This window comes from Fukomys damarensis, unplaced genomic scaffold (assembly GCF_012274545.1).
Source record: "Fukomys damarensis isolate Sample0158 unplaced genomic scaffold, DMR_v1.0_HiC HiC_scaffold_12, whole genome shotgun sequence".
Lineage (NCBI taxonomy): Eukaryota > Metazoa > Chordata > Mammalia > Rodentia > Bathyergidae > Fukomys > Fukomys damarensis.
The window spans coordinates 45,560,757-45,578,589 of record NW_022900924.1 but is presented as its reverse complement, the minus strand read 5'-3'; the positions used below and the strand labels follow the sequence as shown (position 1 = coordinate 45,578,589).

The 17,833-nt window shown below is 39.8% G+C and overlaps 1 protein-coding gene across 4 annotated transcripts in view; it reads left to right on the top strand.

Moving 5' to 3' along the window:
• The window catches only part of Opa1 (OPA1 mitochondrial dynamin like GTPase), an 80,214-nt gene that overhangs the window by 33,054 nt on the left and 29,327 nt on the right, over nucleotides 1-17,833 (top strand). For all 4 annotated transcript variants that reach the window (XM_010624076.3, XM_010624074.3, XM_010624077.3 and 1 more), the window contains 10 exons: nucleotides 163-293; nucleotides 2,878-2,950; nucleotides 3,056-3,128; nucleotides 4,046-4,161; nucleotides 5,082-5,146; nucleotides 6,157-6,233; nucleotides 12,664-12,829; nucleotides 14,758-14,910; nucleotides 16,608-16,716; nucleotides 17,276-17,355. In XM_010624076.3, coding sequence (XP_010622378.1) covers nucleotides 163-293; nucleotides 2,878-2,950; nucleotides 3,056-3,128; nucleotides 4,046-4,161; nucleotides 5,082-5,146; nucleotides 6,157-6,233; nucleotides 12,664-12,829; nucleotides 14,758-14,910; nucleotides 16,608-16,716; nucleotides 17,276-17,355 — 1,043 coding nt within the window. The remainder of the gene's footprint in view (nucleotides 1-162; nucleotides 294-2,877; nucleotides 2,951-3,055; nucleotides 3,129-4,045; nucleotides 4,162-5,081; nucleotides 5,147-6,156; nucleotides 6,234-12,663; nucleotides 12,830-14,757; nucleotides 14,911-16,607; nucleotides 16,717-17,275; nucleotides 17,356-17,833) is intronic.

The window sequence follows — 17,833 nt, the reverse complement described above, 5'->3', positions numbered from 1 at the left end:
TAGGCACCCTTGAAATTTTTACCCGGGATTTCCTTTCATTAAAAAGTTGACTATATTAATAAAATGTTTATTGCTATGACATAGTCATAGGTATAGCTTATACTAAGTTTTTTAAAATCTATTTTTCAATTATTGCAGTTTCATCTTTCAATTTTCTTTTAGATGGATCTGTGGATGCTGAACGCAGTATTGTTACGGACTTGGTCAGTCAAATGGATCCTCACGGAAGAAGGACCATATTTGTTTTGACCAAAGTGGACTTGGCAGAAAAAAATGTAGCTAGCCCAAGCAGGGTACGGGCAAGTTCTTTATTGTGAAAAGATTCTGTGTGCAAGCTCCAGCTGTGGTAGGGTTTGGTTATGTAAAAAATAATAAGTGTATATGCTGACATATAGTCATTGACTTCATTTATTTTCCTTCTTTCTTTCTTCCTGTCTTTCTTAAGTTGGTGTATGCAAAATAATGCTAGTATGGGTTCATTCCTAATTTCTCAAGACTATATAATAGATTTTTTTAGTACAAAAGGCATCGCCTTGGGAGTCAGGTCCCAGCATTTTTATCCATGTTCCTCCAACTTGGGCAAACCTAGTCACTTTTGTGAGTTTAGTCAGTCCAGAGTGCAACTCATTAGTCTAGTTCACTAGATTAGATCTAAGGTCATTCACTTCTGAAATTCTGTGAGTTCAGTACATAGTATTCACTGTCCTCTATCTGTATTTCTATAAATAGGTCACTGAAATCTTTAGCAACTTTCATTTTTCCTGCTCCTTTAGCAAGAAGTTTTATTGTAAGGTAGTATTGCATGTAAGTCTTATTAGGGTGCAAGTCTGGTTAAAACATGCTCTTTACCTAATCGTGAAGGCCTAAGGTGATGGTTAAGGGATAGAATCTATAGCCAGGTTGCTTAGTTTCAACTCCTGGCCCTGCCATTTGCTAGCTATATCATCTTGGGTAGATTGTTTAACTTTTCTCTACTTTAGACTTTGTCATCTGGTGGAAATGGAGATATTTGTGGTACCGTCGTATGGGTTGTAAAGGTTTAATGGGTTAAATAAATACTGTAAATTGGTTGGAATGATACTCGGCACCATACATTGAATACATAATGGCTGTCATCTGTTACTTTATCATGTCGTTACCTCCCATGGAACTGCTTCAGACATGAGGTGCCCATCCACCCTGCTATTGTGTAGGTCTCCCTTTCCTCCTGACATGTTCTGGGACTGTGTCTATCAGAGATCTCCCAGACAGGCCAGCCTAGGTTCACTGATTCCCTGCGGGTTGGACACACCTGGCTTGCTTGGGTTATGCTTACCCAGCGAAGAGGAATTATCTTGGGACACATATAAATATTATGGTTGCACCTGAGATTTATTGCAACAAAAGGATACAAAGCAAAATCACAAAGTAAATGGTGTATGAGATGGAGTCTGGAGGCAACCAGCTTGAGTTTCCAAGAGTGTTCTTCCTACAGAATCACACAGGCAGTCTTACGCCTCCAGCAACAAGTGCACAGTGGAGACTCAGCACCTGAGGCTTTCTGAGGCTCACAGAAGCTGGTTAGGTCAGCATCATATTATACCCAAATTCCAGACTCCTGAAAGAAAAGCAACATTCAGTGCTAAACTCATTGCTTGCACAATGAGTCTCTGTTACTTAGGAAGAGTTTTATGTCAGTGTAGGCGATTGTTTTCCAGTTAAGTTCCCAGATGCCAGGTCTCAGGCCTACTGCTGAGTTAACTTTGTTCTTCCGGCCTCCATGACCACTGACTGGGCCTTGTTTTAAGGGTAAGGCCTGCTGTGGTAGTACTGGTCCTGAAGTAAAGAAAAGCAAAGAAATGAAATAATTTTTGTGGGCTCCCTTTCCATTTCTTTCATTACTTTCTCCTCTTCTCTAAAACAGTCAGTTTGAATTTCATTTGAAATGCAGTTGAAGCTTATTTCAGGCTTTTTACGTCAAAGATTCAGCATTCATGTGGGTCGTACTTTGTCTTAAAGGAGGGATTCTTACTCCAGGATTTATCTGAATGTGTCTCAGAGGGTAGAAACTCTGTACATTGTACATAGACGAATATAGATCTCTGCAAATAAGCACTTTTTCTGAGTGCAGTCTGTTTTTTTGCATACTCAGAAAAGAAATTTTGACCCTAAAGAAATTGAGAACCGGCAAATCCAAGTATTAAAACAGGAAATGGGGGAGAAGGAAGAGGAAGGAATAAGAAAAGTCAATCCAGGGCCAGGGTTTAGCTCAGTGATGCTGCCGCCTGCCTCGCAAGCACAAGGATCCAAGTTCAATCCCTGGTACCAAAAAAGAAAGTCAGCCCAACTTGGTTAGAATTTAGATATTCGAGGGCCAGGGATTTATCTCAATGACACCGCACCTGCCTTGCAAATGCAAGGTCCTGAGTTCGATCCCTGGTACCAAAAAAAAAAAAAATGTAGATACTTGAAGAAATTATGGAGACTAATAAAAGCTGACCTTTACTGAGTGTTTCTCCACGCTGGCACTGTGCTGAGTATCATACTGTCTCATAATTCCAGCAGCATTTTTGTAAAAATTAAGTTGCTTCAGGTCTTATAGCTACTGAGTGGCAGAGCAAGTGTTGGGACTGTGTTCTATCTGACTCCAAAGCACTACTTCTCATTCCCGGTGGTGCCTGTCTCTTAGCTAGACATCTTCAGTCTAGTAAAATTAAATGTATTTATTTTCCCTCAAATAGCAACTGAAATGTATTTTAATGCTTTTGCCTAGGTTTATAGATTTTGAAAAGTATGTGTAATATTCTTAAGTTATTTTACTTTCTGAATAATATATTCTGCTTTTAAAACTTATATGCACCTATATCTCACATTTATTTTTCCCATTTTTTAAAATAGATTCAGCAGATAATTGAAGGAAAGCTATTTCCAATGAAGGCTCTAGGTTATTTTGCTGTTGTAACAGGAAAAGGTATGAAAGATAGGTTATTATAATTTAGGTTTGAGTTTTTTGTTTTTGTTATGCTCTAAGACAATACATTTTCTTAGTGAAAATTTTGTTGCTGTCTTTCCATAGGAAACAGCTCTGAAAGCATTGAAGCTATAAGAGAATACGAAGAGGAATTTTTTCAGAGTTCAAAACTCCTAAAGTAGGTATCTTGTTAAAGTATTTAAAGATTTTTACAGTGAGAACTGTCTTCACTTAAAAGTTCATGTTTTGTAACTGTTAGTTTAATATTGCATAGTGCTCTGTTTAATAAGGAGGTCCGAGCTGCTTTTCAGCTAATACACGTGCAGCATGCAGGCAAGATAAACCGCCGAGGACGTGTGAGCATGGGGGCGTAGCACACACTTACTTAAAAAGTGACTTTTAAGAAATTAATTTTTAAAATTAAATTAAATTTTATTTCTAAGATATGTCTGCATATTTCTTACAGTATTAGGGAAAGTTGAAAGGAGGGATGTCAGAGGAATAACCCTACATCAATATTGATAGAAATTGACAGAAAAGAAGGCTTTAACCAAAAAGCAAAAAAGGAGGAGCCAATGGGGCAACTGAATTACACTAAAATTTTTTGTGTGGAACATCTCTGGAAATAGGAAAGTGTATTTGCCTATAGATTAGTATAGTAAATCAAGGTAGATCTTGCAAATGTAGTTTGGAGAATTATGTATTGGGAAGAAACTGACAAGCCTATAGAACTGTATAATCTTACATTGTAGTCATGAGTCCTATATGGTAATTAAACTTTATGATAATTTATATTCAGTAAATTTAAAATTCATTTCCTCAGTCATCTCAGCCACACATTTCAAGGGCTCAGTAGCCCCATGTGGCTAGTAGTTACCTTATTAGACAGCTCAGACATGGAACGTTTTCTTCATCACAGAGCATTTCCCTGCACGGTGTTGGTACAGAAGGTGTAAGTAACTATTCTCATTATCACAGGTGCACTCTCAAATCTGGTGGTAGTGTGATTGTGTCTTTGTCACTTTTATATATACCTTATTTATATATTATTTTATATACTGTAAATGTATTTTATATTTTATTTATATATTTTAGAACCAGTATGCTCAAGGCACACCAAGTGACAACAAGAAACTTAAGCCTTGCTGTATCAGACTGCTTTTGGAAAATGGTACGAGAGTCAGTTGAACAACAGGCTGATAGTTTCAAGGGTAAGTTTAAGTTTTAAAGTAAGCAAACTGGCCAGGGATTTAGCTCAGTGGTTCCGCCACCTGCCCCACAAGCACAAAGACCCAAGTTCAATCTCTGGTACCAAAAAAATAAAAATAAAAAGTAAGCAAACAAATTTAGACATTTTATTAGCTGGAAATCTATAGTACCCAGATTTTTCAGTCCCTTTAACGGTTGCATAGTATTTGATTTAGTATTAGTATGTAGAAAATGGAATGATTCCATTAAACAAGAACAGGGTTTTCCCTTACAGAGGGAGCATTGTTGGGAGCACTTTGCAGAGTTCAGATCAGAAAATTTCCAGTTTGTGGGAAAGCTTAATAAACTACAGGGAACGTGGTCTCCTTTTTAGGGAGAATACAGGGAGCATCTTGGGAAGCAAAGCACCTGTGCTTCAGCTGCGCCGCGCTCTTCCCCGACAGCTCCCCACACGGTCCTCTCCGGCCCTTTCCTTCCATGGTGTCTCTGAAGAGAGCGTGCCCTCTTTATTTTTTCCCCATTTGGAAAGTTCACTTACTTATCCCACTAGAACATCAGCAGCCTTGTATTACTTTTATTCCTGTTTTTCAGAAGAGAGAACAGATGCAAAGTAACTTATACAACCTGTGTCACACAATAGATAGTGTTGAATCTTAGTCGTATATCTCCATAATCCATTCCTCATGCTTAGCCCTGCCAAACTGCTGCCTCTGTGCGTTTGTGGAGTGAAACTGGAGAGACTTGAATCAAGACTAGCTGTTGTGATGAGGAAATTCTGAGACTTTGAGAGCCCAGAGGTACTAAGAAGTTGTATGAGCACGCTCAGAAATCCTGTTAATACAGAAGATAGGCAAGATAGCCATTAACCGTGATATCTGGAAAGAAAGAACCATCAAACCTAAACATTTTTCTTCTTCCTAAGCAACGCGTTTTAACCTTGAAACTGAGTGGAAGAATAACTATCCTCGCCTGCGAGAACTTGACCGGGTAATATTTGAGTACCTCATCTATTTTGTGTGTGTCTTAATTTACTGTATTCTAATAAAACTGATGTTGATGACAGAAATATGTTAAGCTAAAATTGCTTTGGCATTGGCCAGAACTGTTCAGGAACAGTTATCTCTTCTACAGTAATTTGAATTGTTTATTATATAATATTTTAAAACAACTAGGAATCATAACCTGTCAAAAGTAGTGTTTTAAGGCTCTGGGATTTAGCTCAGTGGTTCTACCGCCTACCTTGCAAGCCCAAGATCCCAAACCTGGTACCCAAAAAAAAGGAAAAGTAGTCTTTAAAATGTATTCTAAGCAGGTCAAGGATATTCTTTAAAGATCATAGGATTAATGTATTTCTATAACTGTTTTGGTTTGGTTTGGTTTTGGTTTTTTGAGACAGGGTCTCACTATGTAGTTGAGACTGACCTGGAACTCACTGTGTAGCCCAAGCTGGTCTTGAACCCACAGTGATCCTCCTGCCTAAGCCTCCCGGAGTGCTGGGATTACAGGCATGCGCCACCACACCCAGCTATAACTTATTTTTTTTAATTATGCATTATCTTTTTAACATTTACTTTGCAGAAATGTAGTCTTAATTTAGTGGGAACTGAATGCTGCTCCTACTTGATTTGAAGATGCCATTTAGCTGTAATACACAGAATTAATTTACTATTACTAGTAGACTAAATTGTTATGTGTCCAGTACCTTCACATAACGTTTCTCATGTGGAAATCTTAAGCTAACAAATCTATGTGAAAAATAACATTCAGAATTTTGTATTCGGAATAGGGACCTTTGTATCAACTCTTTGACTTTATCTGGATAGTGATATTTCTAAAAGAGAGATAGAACAGAAGAGCATTTTTGTACATGCTGCATGTTTGAACCTGTACTTAGCTCATCAGCCATTTACTTCTGGTTACCTCTTAAAATCATGACGGAGCAAATTTACTTCCATTTTCTTATGAAAATCTTACTTCCTTCTGTCTATATTGCCTAGAATGAACTGTTTGAAAAAGCTAAAAATGAGATTCTTGATGAAGTCATCAGTCTGAGCCAGGTTACACCAAAACACTGGTGAGTATTTGACTTTGATAATAGTCCCTGTCTCAGCTGCTCTACTGTACAAGTTATAATGAAATACTAAAACTTAAATTGATAAAACTGATTTATTTTGCCTTGGGTCAGCCCTCAAAGTAGACAGAAGCTGAAAGTATGTCTGTTTACAAAGTAGTTGCTGTTGTAGCTTAGCCAACTGAATTTCTGGAAGATCGCCATCTTGTCACTCTCGTGTTGTTGGGGCACAACACCCGACACCGGCAACCTAAAGGAATAGAGGTTTACTTTGGCTCACAGGTTCGGAAGTTTCAGGCCATGGTTGGCAGGCTTAAATGCAGAAATGGCGTGCGGGACGCGTCTACCATGGGGAGAGCCGCTCACATCATGGCAGCCAGTGGGTAGAGAGAAGGGAGGAGCAGGGAAGGAGACACTCCAGGTCACACACCTCTAACCGGCCCCACCTCCTAACAGCAGGTCAGGTATAGCAGCCCCATAATTTAATCACCTTCCACACACAGGAGGCTTTGAGGGCCCTTTAAGATCTAAACCATGACAATAACTTTGTGTTCTTTTCACATCTGTATTCATTCTTTCTTTACCTTTTATGTAATAATTGTATAATCATGATTTATATAAAATCAATTCATCAGAAGTTTCATAAAATTGTGCTTTCTGTTGGGATAGTGTTGTTATTGCATTAATCATAGAGAGCAAAATGAGAAAATCAGTTTATAAAGAGCATATATATTTTCAAGTTCTCATTTTGAGTAAGAACAGTTGGTGCTTTCTGTTAATATGTGCTCACTACATATACAAATCACATTTTGAATTGAAACCTATTTAAGATTTTTTTAAATAGCAAGTGAATACATCCTTTTGAAAAATTTTCATGTGAGTCTCTCATGTGAGTCAAACTATCATTCTCTAGATTTTTATGGAAATCTGAGCTTTTTTAAGTCTGTTGGAGTGCAGCAAATAGACTATATGTACTGCAAGTGTGCTATATATAAATAGTTTTGAAGTTATATTTTAATAAATTCTTTGTGCCTAAACTATCTTCCTAATGAAGTCTGTTTTAAAGAACTCACTATTCTTGAAGAAACCTCTAATTACCACCACTCATGATAACTGTTTTCAGTACCGTTTGTATTTGCTCAGTTAAAGGTTGTCAGCACCAACTCAAGACACAAGGGCCTGGTCCTTAAGTTTGAATTTGTTCTTCCGAGTCTCCTAATGCCAGTGTTGTTTCTTCCTCAGTGAGGAAAGTGGTGATCCCTCTTCTGTCTTCAAGGCATTGGGATTTGCCCATTTTTAATTTCTCCTTGTCCAAAAGAAGAAATGTGTAAGTCAGCTAGCTTTGGAAGTTGTATGACATATACAGATAAATAGGTGTGTGTGTGTATGTGTGTGTGTGTGTGTGTGTGGACTATAATACTAGTTGCCTTTTTAGATGATATGAGATGTAAGACATCAAAAGTAATTAAAACATTTAATGCTGTTTATGATAGGAAAAATGTGATCCTTCTGCAGATTAATTTCTAATATCATCAAATGGAAAGGTTAGCTTTGTTTGGACAGAGTAGCCCTAAAATCAAATTATACCAACACTGAACAAGTCTAGAGGGTAAATGTCACATACCTGACAGGCAAGGTCTAAGGCAGGGATGGCGGGCCTTCCAGAGACCAACTGCCAGACTGCGTCCCGAAACTCACTCATTTTTTTGCTTAGAACACTGTAATTAAACCTGAATACTGAGGTTTTAGTTTAGAGAAATCAGTTCAAATATTAACATATTTTGTCTTAAAAGAAAAACACGACACACATGCCATAGGTTCGGCCACCACTGGCCTAAGTGGTTCGTAAAGGAATAAGAACCCAGGTTGCCCTTTGAAAAGGCAGGGGGAGAACCAGGATGCCTGGTTACTAGAGAATCAGTTCTGAGTGCCACAGAGTAGAAAATTCTCTGCCTCCTTTTCATTATTTTTTTCCTAACTCTGAGTTTAATACCCAGATCAGAGTAGCAAGATCTAACTATTCTTACCACATTGAATTTAACTGCATTGCAATAAAAACCTTCCACTTTGGTGACACAGTTGGTGTTGCCCTAATTGGTGTCTTTTTTGCTGCATGATACCTTATGTGATGTTTTTGGGCACCTGCCTGAGATGTGTAAGTCACAGGTGTTTAATCTCCATTTGGCCCCTGGAAGCAGTGTCATAAGCACTTGAGACCCTAACATGGGGTCATAACAGTTTGTTATGTTTCTGCACCCACACACTCCTGAAGAAAGCTGTTAGGGTTTAGAGTTGACGATAAAGCGCAATGGTGGTAAATAGACTCAGAGTTTTCCCACAGTGCACCCGATTGTCAGGAATCGACTGCTGATGTGAGCAGCAGACACCGGCACATCCTTGGCATTAAGTGGCAGTCAGTCTAAATACATCTTTTCTCATAGACTTACTGGCTGGCTGCATAGGCATCCACTCTGAGTTTTAAAAATGGTACTATTGTATGCATCTAATTGTGAAAATAGTTTTATTTTTGTTTATTTTTGTATAGTCTAACAGAATGAGGAAAAAAGGAACACAGTTGAATGTTGTAATTCAGATTTTAGGAATCAGATGATTTTTCAGTATCATAGTCTTGAGATTTAAAGTTGATTTGGTGTGAGGTAAAGGCCAAGAGAGAGTAGGAAAGATGACATGGGCAGCTGTGTATGGTTTTTGCATAGATGGATCAAAGAGGCAGGAGGTAAAACAGTAAGCAATATTATTACATCTTACAAGCGACATCAGAGTTTGTCCACAAGCATGAAGAGGTTTAGGTAAGGTTTGCATTTAACACAGATCATGGTGGCGCACACCTGTAATCCCAGCACTCGGGAGGCTGAGCCAGGAGGATCACTGTGAGTTTGACACCAGCCTGGGCTAGATAGTGAGTTCCAGGTCCGTCTGCATAGTGAGATGCTGTCTCAAAAAAAACATAACAGATCATTGTGACAGGGAGACGGGAATACTGGGGGAGAACACTGTAAGCAAGGAGACAGCTTTTTGAGATTTTTGAGAAGCCACCTAAGAAATAGAACTAACAGGATTTTGTGATTGGCTATGAGAAAGTTCATAAACAGTGAATAAACTGTCTAGTGTGCATTGTTAGGAATATATGGAAGCAGAGGTATATTTGATAAAATAAACTTAAAATCTTCACTATAGTTTTGTTTATATATAGGACAATTTATGTTTTCTAATGAGTTACATAATGTTTGGTTTACTGATAGAGTAAATTACTATGCAGCCATTGAAAATGTTCATATTGACATGGGAAGCTATGTACAATGTATTTGTAGGTTTAAAAATCATTTATAAAACAGTATGGATGATACGGTACACTTGTATAAATACACACACCCATATAAACACTTACATGGGCACTATTTTTTTAACGATAAACTGAAAAGCGGTTGTCTCCTAAAAGGAATTATAGAGGCATACTGCTTTTTCCGATTGGTTGAAATTAAGTAAGGGCTCTCCTTTAAGAGAAAAAACATTCATTTTAGAAGGTTTTTTTTCTTTTTCATTAAAATAGAGTGCAGGTAAAGTTCTTGGAGATAAAGCAGACAATACAACCCCAGTGTTAGGCGCATTCTGTGTGAGCCTGTGTTGCCCCTGAGCGATAGCGACAGTGCGTGAGTCTGGAAGTGCACAGGACGCGTGCTGGGGGAGTTGGTAGATGACAGCGCGAGTGAGATGCAACCAGACGGGTGGCCGGCGGCGGGGAAGTTCTGACCAGAGAGTTGAGAACTGACGACTCGCAGAGAGACGGTGAGGTGAGGACACAACTTCCACTTCTTAACTCTGAAGCACTTTCAGCTACTACACAGCTTCCCCTCACCAGAGCTGCAGGATAGTCGCTGTCCTCGAAAGAGCCAGTGAATGTGAAGTCACCAAAGGTCAGGGAAAGAGAATGAGAATGTAGATGGTTTCCTTGTCATGGCCCGGAGCACAGTGAACATTGTGATGGAGAACAGTCAGGGTCTGGGAAGAGGACAGCAGCTGGTGGGGCAAGGGCAGGACACGCTGGTAAAGACAGGTGACAGCAGCTCCTGCCATGAATTGGAAAGCAGCGGGCTTGCTAGGATTGGGCAGCCTGGGCTCGTGTTAGGGTTTCCTTGAAGAGGGTCTGGAGTGGAGATTGCCGGCCCACAGACTTGATAGGAAGAAATAACAGTAGGTCTGTTCTGGGGCAGAATGGGAGAGTCCTGCTTGTCAGAGGCTGGATCTGTTCAGATCTCAGAAATGTTCTTGAGTTTGTTTAAAGTTGTATCAGAGGCACAGGCCCTGGCAAGTTTTTCTTCCAGCTGCTTCTAAAATTTTCCAGTGCTCTGAAAGGAACGCCTTCAGACCTCAGAGATGCAACCTCTCCTCTCATTCTCTCATTTTCTGGTTGCAGTAAAAGACCACACATTAGTGAAGTGAAGCCAGCAGCTACATGTTTTGAATCAGGGGACTTGGCTTTGCATCAACTGTTTAGTAAATGTGTGGAGAGGTGGGGTGCACTATAGACTGTTCTCCCAAGACAGTGCCATTGGCCTAGGGGCAGCAGGGACACTTCTGCTACCCTGAGCACTGCAGCTGCATCCTGAACAGCTGAAGTTACTTTTAAGATTGACCATCTAATATCTGGGCATGGTGGTGCACACCTCTGATCCCAGCACTCAGGAGGCTGAGATGGAAGGATCGCCTGGGCTGCCTATGAGTTCAAGGCCAGCCTGAACTGCAAACCAAGACGCTGTTTCCAAAAAAAAAAAAAATGACCATCTGATAAACCTTACACTTTGGTTTGGTTTGTTTTTTTGTTTGTTTGTTTTTTATCTGTAGTATTTTGTTAAAATAGACCATAGTTCAAGGGAAGCCAAATAAACAAAATTTAAGAGTTATAGTTGTCTTTTTCTTAGAAATATTTTTAAAGGATTTTTTTTGTTTTTCTTTTGTTTCTTTTTTTGGGGGGTTGGGGTCTTACTATGTAGTTCAGGCTGGCCCTGAACTTGAAGGGATCCTCTTGCTTCAGCCTCAAGTAAGTGCTGGAAGTACAGGCGTGTGCCACCATGCCCAGCTAAAAGATGTCTTTTAAAGCAGAATTGCCAGGGATTTAGCTCAGTGGTTCTGGCAACTGCCTCGTAAGTGCAAGGACCTGAGTTCAATCCTTGGTACCAAAATAAATAAATAATAAATAAATAAAAGCAGAATTTTACTTGATTGTGTATCTTTTATGTATTGCTACCTTAATCATGAAATGTTAAAATATTCAATCTACCAGTATCTCAAAATATCTCTGTGCTTTGTGATGTTGCCTGATAAATTATAAACGTTTTGGCAAATAGTTTTTAGTCTTAATCGGGTGTGGTGGCGTGTTCCTTTAATCCCAGAACTCTAGGAGGCAGGAGGATCACGAATTTGAGCCCAGTATGGGCAACTTAGTGATAGCACAACCCACTCTCAAAACATAAAAACTGTGGGACAGAGTCTGTCAATATATCTCAGTACAGAGGCCCTGGGTTCAATTATCAGTACCACTGACACAAACTCAGTCTTGGACTTTACAATAAAAACATAAGGATTATGTGTTAGTACTAAGCAAATTAGAGCGTGAAAAGAGACTCAGAATTATGCATCGCTGGATAACTGTGACCATAGTGAGATGCCACCGTAAACCTCCTAGATTAGGTGAAGACTGATCATACCTACTGTGGTCAAGAGTATAAGGGGTCCAGGACCTTCATTCTCTGTCAGTGGGAATGTGAAATGGTGCAACCATTTGGAAAACCGTCCTGCATTTTAAGAAATTAAATATACAGTGCCAGGGATTTAGCTCAGTAGTTCTGCCACCTGCCTGGCAAGTGCAAGGTCCTGAGTTTGATCCCCGGTACCAAAAAAAAAAATAAATAAATAAATAAATATATAGTTTTCATGTGATCCAGCCATTCCATGCTTATGTATTTATCCAAGAAGAACAAAAGCATGTGTTCATGCAAAGATTTGTAAATGTCCACCGGCAACAGCTTTGTTTACAACGGCAGACAACTGGAGACGGCCCAAGAGTCCATCATCAGGTGGATGGACAGATTCATGCAGTGGAATACTACTCAGCAATAAAAATAAGTGAAATTAATTAATTTCACACAACAATGTGATGAATTTCAAAATAATTATGTCAGTTTAGCTGGATGAAAAAAGTACCCGAGTGCATGCTCTGTGGTTGCATTCATATGAAACTGTAGAAAATGCAAATTAACATGACGACGTAGGGTTGATGTGACATATTTGCCATCCTGATTGCTGACTCACAGATGTACACCCATGTCAGAACCTTAAATGTGTGCCACTGACACTTCAATCAAACTTAATGTATTTTGATTTGGTGTTCTTGAAAGACTTTTTTTAATTTCAGGGAAGAAATCCTTCAGCAGTCTCTGTGGGAAAGAGTATCAACTCATGTGATTGAAAACATCTATCTTCCAGCCGCACAAACCATGAATTCAGGAACTTTTAATACTACAGTGGACATCAAGCTTAAACAGTGGACGGATAAGCAGCTTCCCAATAAAGCAGTAGAGGTTAGGATGTAATTTAATTAAATGGGTAAGAAGCATTATCTGCAGGGAATAGGAGCTGTGACCTTGAGGTTTTATTCCCCTCACGGCCACTGCCTTTCTTTTGGGCCTTTATATTCCAGTCATGCTTTGACCTGCATCTCTCTGTTGGGACTGACCGTAATGTTGCTACCATTACTACTGCTGAAGAGTTTACTAATCAGGATGGTATTTGAGGGCTTTGGTTCTTCTTCTAAAGATAATATTTAAGAAAGCTAGCAAGGGCTGGAGATTTAGCTCAGTGACTTGGTGCCTGCCTTGCATGCTTGAGGTCCTGAGTTCAATCCCTGATACTGTTTTTTGAAAAAGCTAGCAAAATGTGCTTCCGTGTGAAATATTTTGAACTTCCATGGATTGAGATTTTATAAGGAAAATGCTTAATGGATCAGCCATTGCTTTTATTAGCATTCACAGGAATCAGTTATACTTATATAATCAATTTCTTAGCATCCTGCCACATTAAACTAGGAATTATGAAAATGTACCTTAAAGAACCCATTTTTGTCACCCATGCCTCTTGGGCATTCTACTTAATAGCTGAGATCTTTGGGCTAGTTGTTCTAGTCTTTATTTCCTCATCAAAAAAACAAGGGTGAGATAGTGCCTGCCTCACAGGGTTTTATATGGATTAAATGGTTATCTAGGCTGGCCTGCCCTGCACATTGTGTGGAGTGGCTCTTCTAGCCAAGAGTCAGCTGTCCCATGCTCTGCGTGAGGCTGCTCACAGCATGGGGGTGCGTGTTGAAAGCCTCAGTGTTTGACCACTCTCTTGCAGCCTCACTCCCATCCGATCCTGCTTCAGTCCTGAGGTGTTCGCTCTACTCATTTCCTCCGGCCTCTCTGCCTAAGGTGCACACTGCTGAGCCGTGGTCAGTGCACCAGCTCTCCTCACTGCTGCTCATCTTGTGGGCCCTGTCCTGTGAGCAGATGTTTTCATAGTATAAGGTTCAGGCAGTGTGAGTGGTCGTAAAATGTGCACGAATTCTGAGCCCTGGTGCTTCGTGCCCTCAGCCATAGGTGCAGTGGGAGGACATTGCAGGTGGGCTCAGGAGGTGTGGATTGGAATACTCATCCTGTCACTCACTGTGTGTTTTGAACAATCACCTGTCTATATAAAGTCCAGTTTTTGAAACCCACTGAATCATAAGTAAGCTTAGTTAGTTTTGATGCTGTGCTTTCCCTTTCATTCTTCAGATAATTACAAGTTAGCTGTAACACTAAGCTGAGTAATACTTCACTCTGAAAGTTTATCTTTGCCTAAAGTCGAAGCTGTGAAGACGACTGACTTATAACTAAGAACTGTTAAACCTTTTAATGGTGTGGAAGAAGCAGGCAGACTCAGAAATCCTGCAGGTTGAAGCAAGTGAGCGAACTGAGTCTGGAGCCAGACTTGGGATGCACCGAGTACAGGTGGCCTGCCTGGCTTCCGTAGGCTGTGTCACGTGGGAATATGGCCTGCTGTTCCCACGGTGCTCAAAATGCGCCAGAATCCACATAGCTATGCAGTGTTAGTCTTAGTCACATAACTTCTTTTTTTTTGGTACCAGATATTGAACTCGGGATCTTGCACTTGCAAAGGCAGGCAGGGGAACCACTGAGCTAAATCCCTGGCCCTACAAATAACTTTTTTGAAACATAAACCACTGCGCTTGTCTAACAAAGTATATCAGGAAACCAGATTTAAATCTGTTCCACCCAATACCAATGTGAAACCTCTAGACCATAGTTTACATTTGCTACTTTTTTATTAATGTACTTTCATATATTCTTTTCTTGTGAGCTGATTTAGCACATCCCTTGGCTTCGATTCATGTTTTATTTTTCATGCTATATATTAAATATAAATAAGTTGTATAAATACAGCTTTTTTTCTTCCTTTTAAATAATTCTAGGTTGCTTGGGAGACTCTACAAGAAGAATTTTCCCGCTTCATGACAGAACCAAAAGGAAAAGAACACGATGACATATTTGATAAACTTAAAGAAGCCGTTAAAGAGGAAAGTATTAAGCGCCACAAGTGGAATGACTTTGCAGAGGACAGTTTGGTATGTCATCTGAGATCTCAGCATCATTTTAAAAATGATTGTTCAAACGGATGTTCCTCCGTAGGAACAGATTTATGATCTGTAATTGGCCCTTTTACATTTGCCCTTCTAAAAACACCCTCTGGTGTTTCCTTCTTGGCTGCCATTTCAGAGAAAAACTAAGCGTTACAATGAACAAGCTTCTGTAAACTCGCACACGCTGTCATTCGTTAGCTGTTCTGTGGGCTGTCTGTAGACAGGCAGATCTGAAGCCCTAACGCTGACCGGCGGGCGGTAAATGCTGACTGCCGAGAACTCTGCTATGCACTTCACAAACATTATTCAGGTCCTAGAGTTGTCATTGGCAGAGCAGGGATTCAAGGTCTGCTCTGGCTTTGGCAAAGCCTAACTCCTGACTCCAAAATGTGATAAACCACTACCAAAATTCAACTTTTAATAGTCACCTGCTCTACTTGGAAAGTCACCAGATGTACTGTTAAATGAAAGGATTGAGCAGTTTTCTTGAAAAGTACCTATCTCAGCATGAGACAGTAGGGGTTTTTTTGTTTGTTTGTTTCAGGTTTGTTTTGGTTTTTTTGTAGTGTTGAGTATTGAATCCAGGACCTTCATACTGAGCTACATCTCCAGCCCCTCCCCCTGCCTTGTTAGTTTGTTCATTTATTTATTTATTTATTTATTTTGGTACCGGGGATCAAACTCAGGACCCTGCACTTGCGAGGCAGGTGGCGAAACCACTGAGCTAAATCCAAATCCCCAGCCTGTCAGTTTAGTTTTTGAGACAGATTCTTACAAGGTTGCCCAGGATGAGCCCAAACTCTTTGATTCTCCTGCCTCAGCCACCCTGAATGCTAGGATCAGAGGCATGCATTAGCATGCCTGGGTAATAATTTTGTTTTAAAGAAATGTTTGTATTGATGTTTGAAAACCATATGTATTTGTGGTAAGTGCCTTAAAGACTGGATTTCTGAAAGAATGGTGTCATTTTCAATATTCACTCAAAAATTAGAAAATTTGAGCCAGGCCTGGTGGCACACAACTTAATTCCAGCTGCTCTGGAGGCTGAGGCAGGAGGATTGCAAGTTTCAGACAGACCAGTCTGCAATTTAGCAAGACCCCCAATCTCTAGTACCAAAAAAGGAAAAAGAAAGTTATGAAATTTGGAAACCAGATTTTAGATGTAATAAATAGCTAACATTTATGTCTAGACTTTTCAAGAATTTACTGTGTAAAACATTTTTTATTGCCAATAACTGGGAAAATGATAATGTTTTCTCGTCTTTTACTTTGAAAATATTACTGCATGGTTCTTATGGCACAAAGGAGAAGTGAGGGCTATGTGAATTTTTAACCTTGAACCTTAGGCTTCTGAGTATGGCATTGTGTTCAGATGGACAGCACATCTCTGTCTGTGTCTTTCTCTCATTGAACTTGTTTAATTTGAGCCAAGAGAGAATCTGTACTGTTTACTTAAGGCACTCCTGGCCAGTTGTGGCGCACACCTATGATCCTGACACTCAGGAGGCTGAGGCAGGAGAATCACCAGCAAAACCATACCTCAAAAAAAAAGGAAAAGCATTCCTGCATTTTTGTGGGAGGGACATAGTCTGTTATCTTGGACATTTACTATGCTGTATGTTTGAATAAAATTTCTGAGGGGACAGAAAGCCCACAAGCCTGTTATGTGCGTGCTGTTACAGAGGGTTATTCAGCACAATGCGCTGGAGGACCGGTCCATCTCCGATAAGCAGCAGTGGGATGCAGCCATTTACTTCATGGAAGAGGCTCTGCAGGCTCGGCTCAGGGACAGTAAGTAGGGGCACGGCTGTCAGGCTCCGAGTGTTGGCAGCGGTGACGGGCTCTTCCAGCTGTAGTGAACACTTGTAAAGCAGACCTAACATCTATAGGGCTTCGTCATTGATAGGTTTAGTATTATTTGTGGGATTATTTTTCCGTTATTTGCCTCGTACTACTTAAATGGTTAAATAAATTGGACGTGTGAGACTAATATGCATACACTCATGTTCTAAAATGTTATATTTCAGAATTTTGTGTTTGCTGCTGTACTGTAAGCATCTGTACTTTTCATAGCTTTTTTTTTTGGTACTGGGGATCAAACTCTGGACCTTGTACTTGGGAGACAGCAGAACCACTGAGCGAAATCCCCGGCCCATTTTCATAGCTTTTAAATGCATGCTGTTTATAGTTTTCTTATACATGTACCATATAAAGAATGTCTTTATTTCAACTGATGCCGTACTGATAGCACACTTAGAAATAGTGAAGAAGCTAAGGCCATTATCATATAAGACCATTGTACAGTCATGTCCTTGGTGAATGGTAAAATTCTGATTCACATTTTTTCTAGCTGAAAATGCAATTGAAAACATGATAGGTCCGGACTGGAAGAAGAGGTGGCTGCACTGGATGAACAGGACCCAGGAACAGGTGAAAGCACGTCTCTGGCTCCAAAGTGATACCGTTCAGCTCATTTAGGGCAGACCTGAGGCTCAGCCATGGATGGCTCTCAGCAACTCTTAAGAATTTCAGATACCTAAGAAAGTGTGTTAGAAAATGAAGCATCAGTGTTACTGTGAGAGATGAAACGTGCCCTTTTATGGTCAGTTACTTTGTTCGTTTCAAGTCCCTATTGAGACTTAAAATATCGAAAGTTATTTCGAACAGAAAAAAATTCTCTGAACAGGGATTTCAGAGGATGTACAATAAGTGTGATTAGGAGGAAAAGGGATATAATGATATTTCTTTTAATCTCTGGATTTTTCTGTTGGAAGTCTACTTAAATTATTTTATTCTTCTGTATTTTTTTGTTGCTGTGTTTGGAAAATACATACAAAAATTCAGATGGGAGGTAGAATTGCATATTTTATTCCTTTAATAGACATTTAATGAGCACTTCTACAGAATG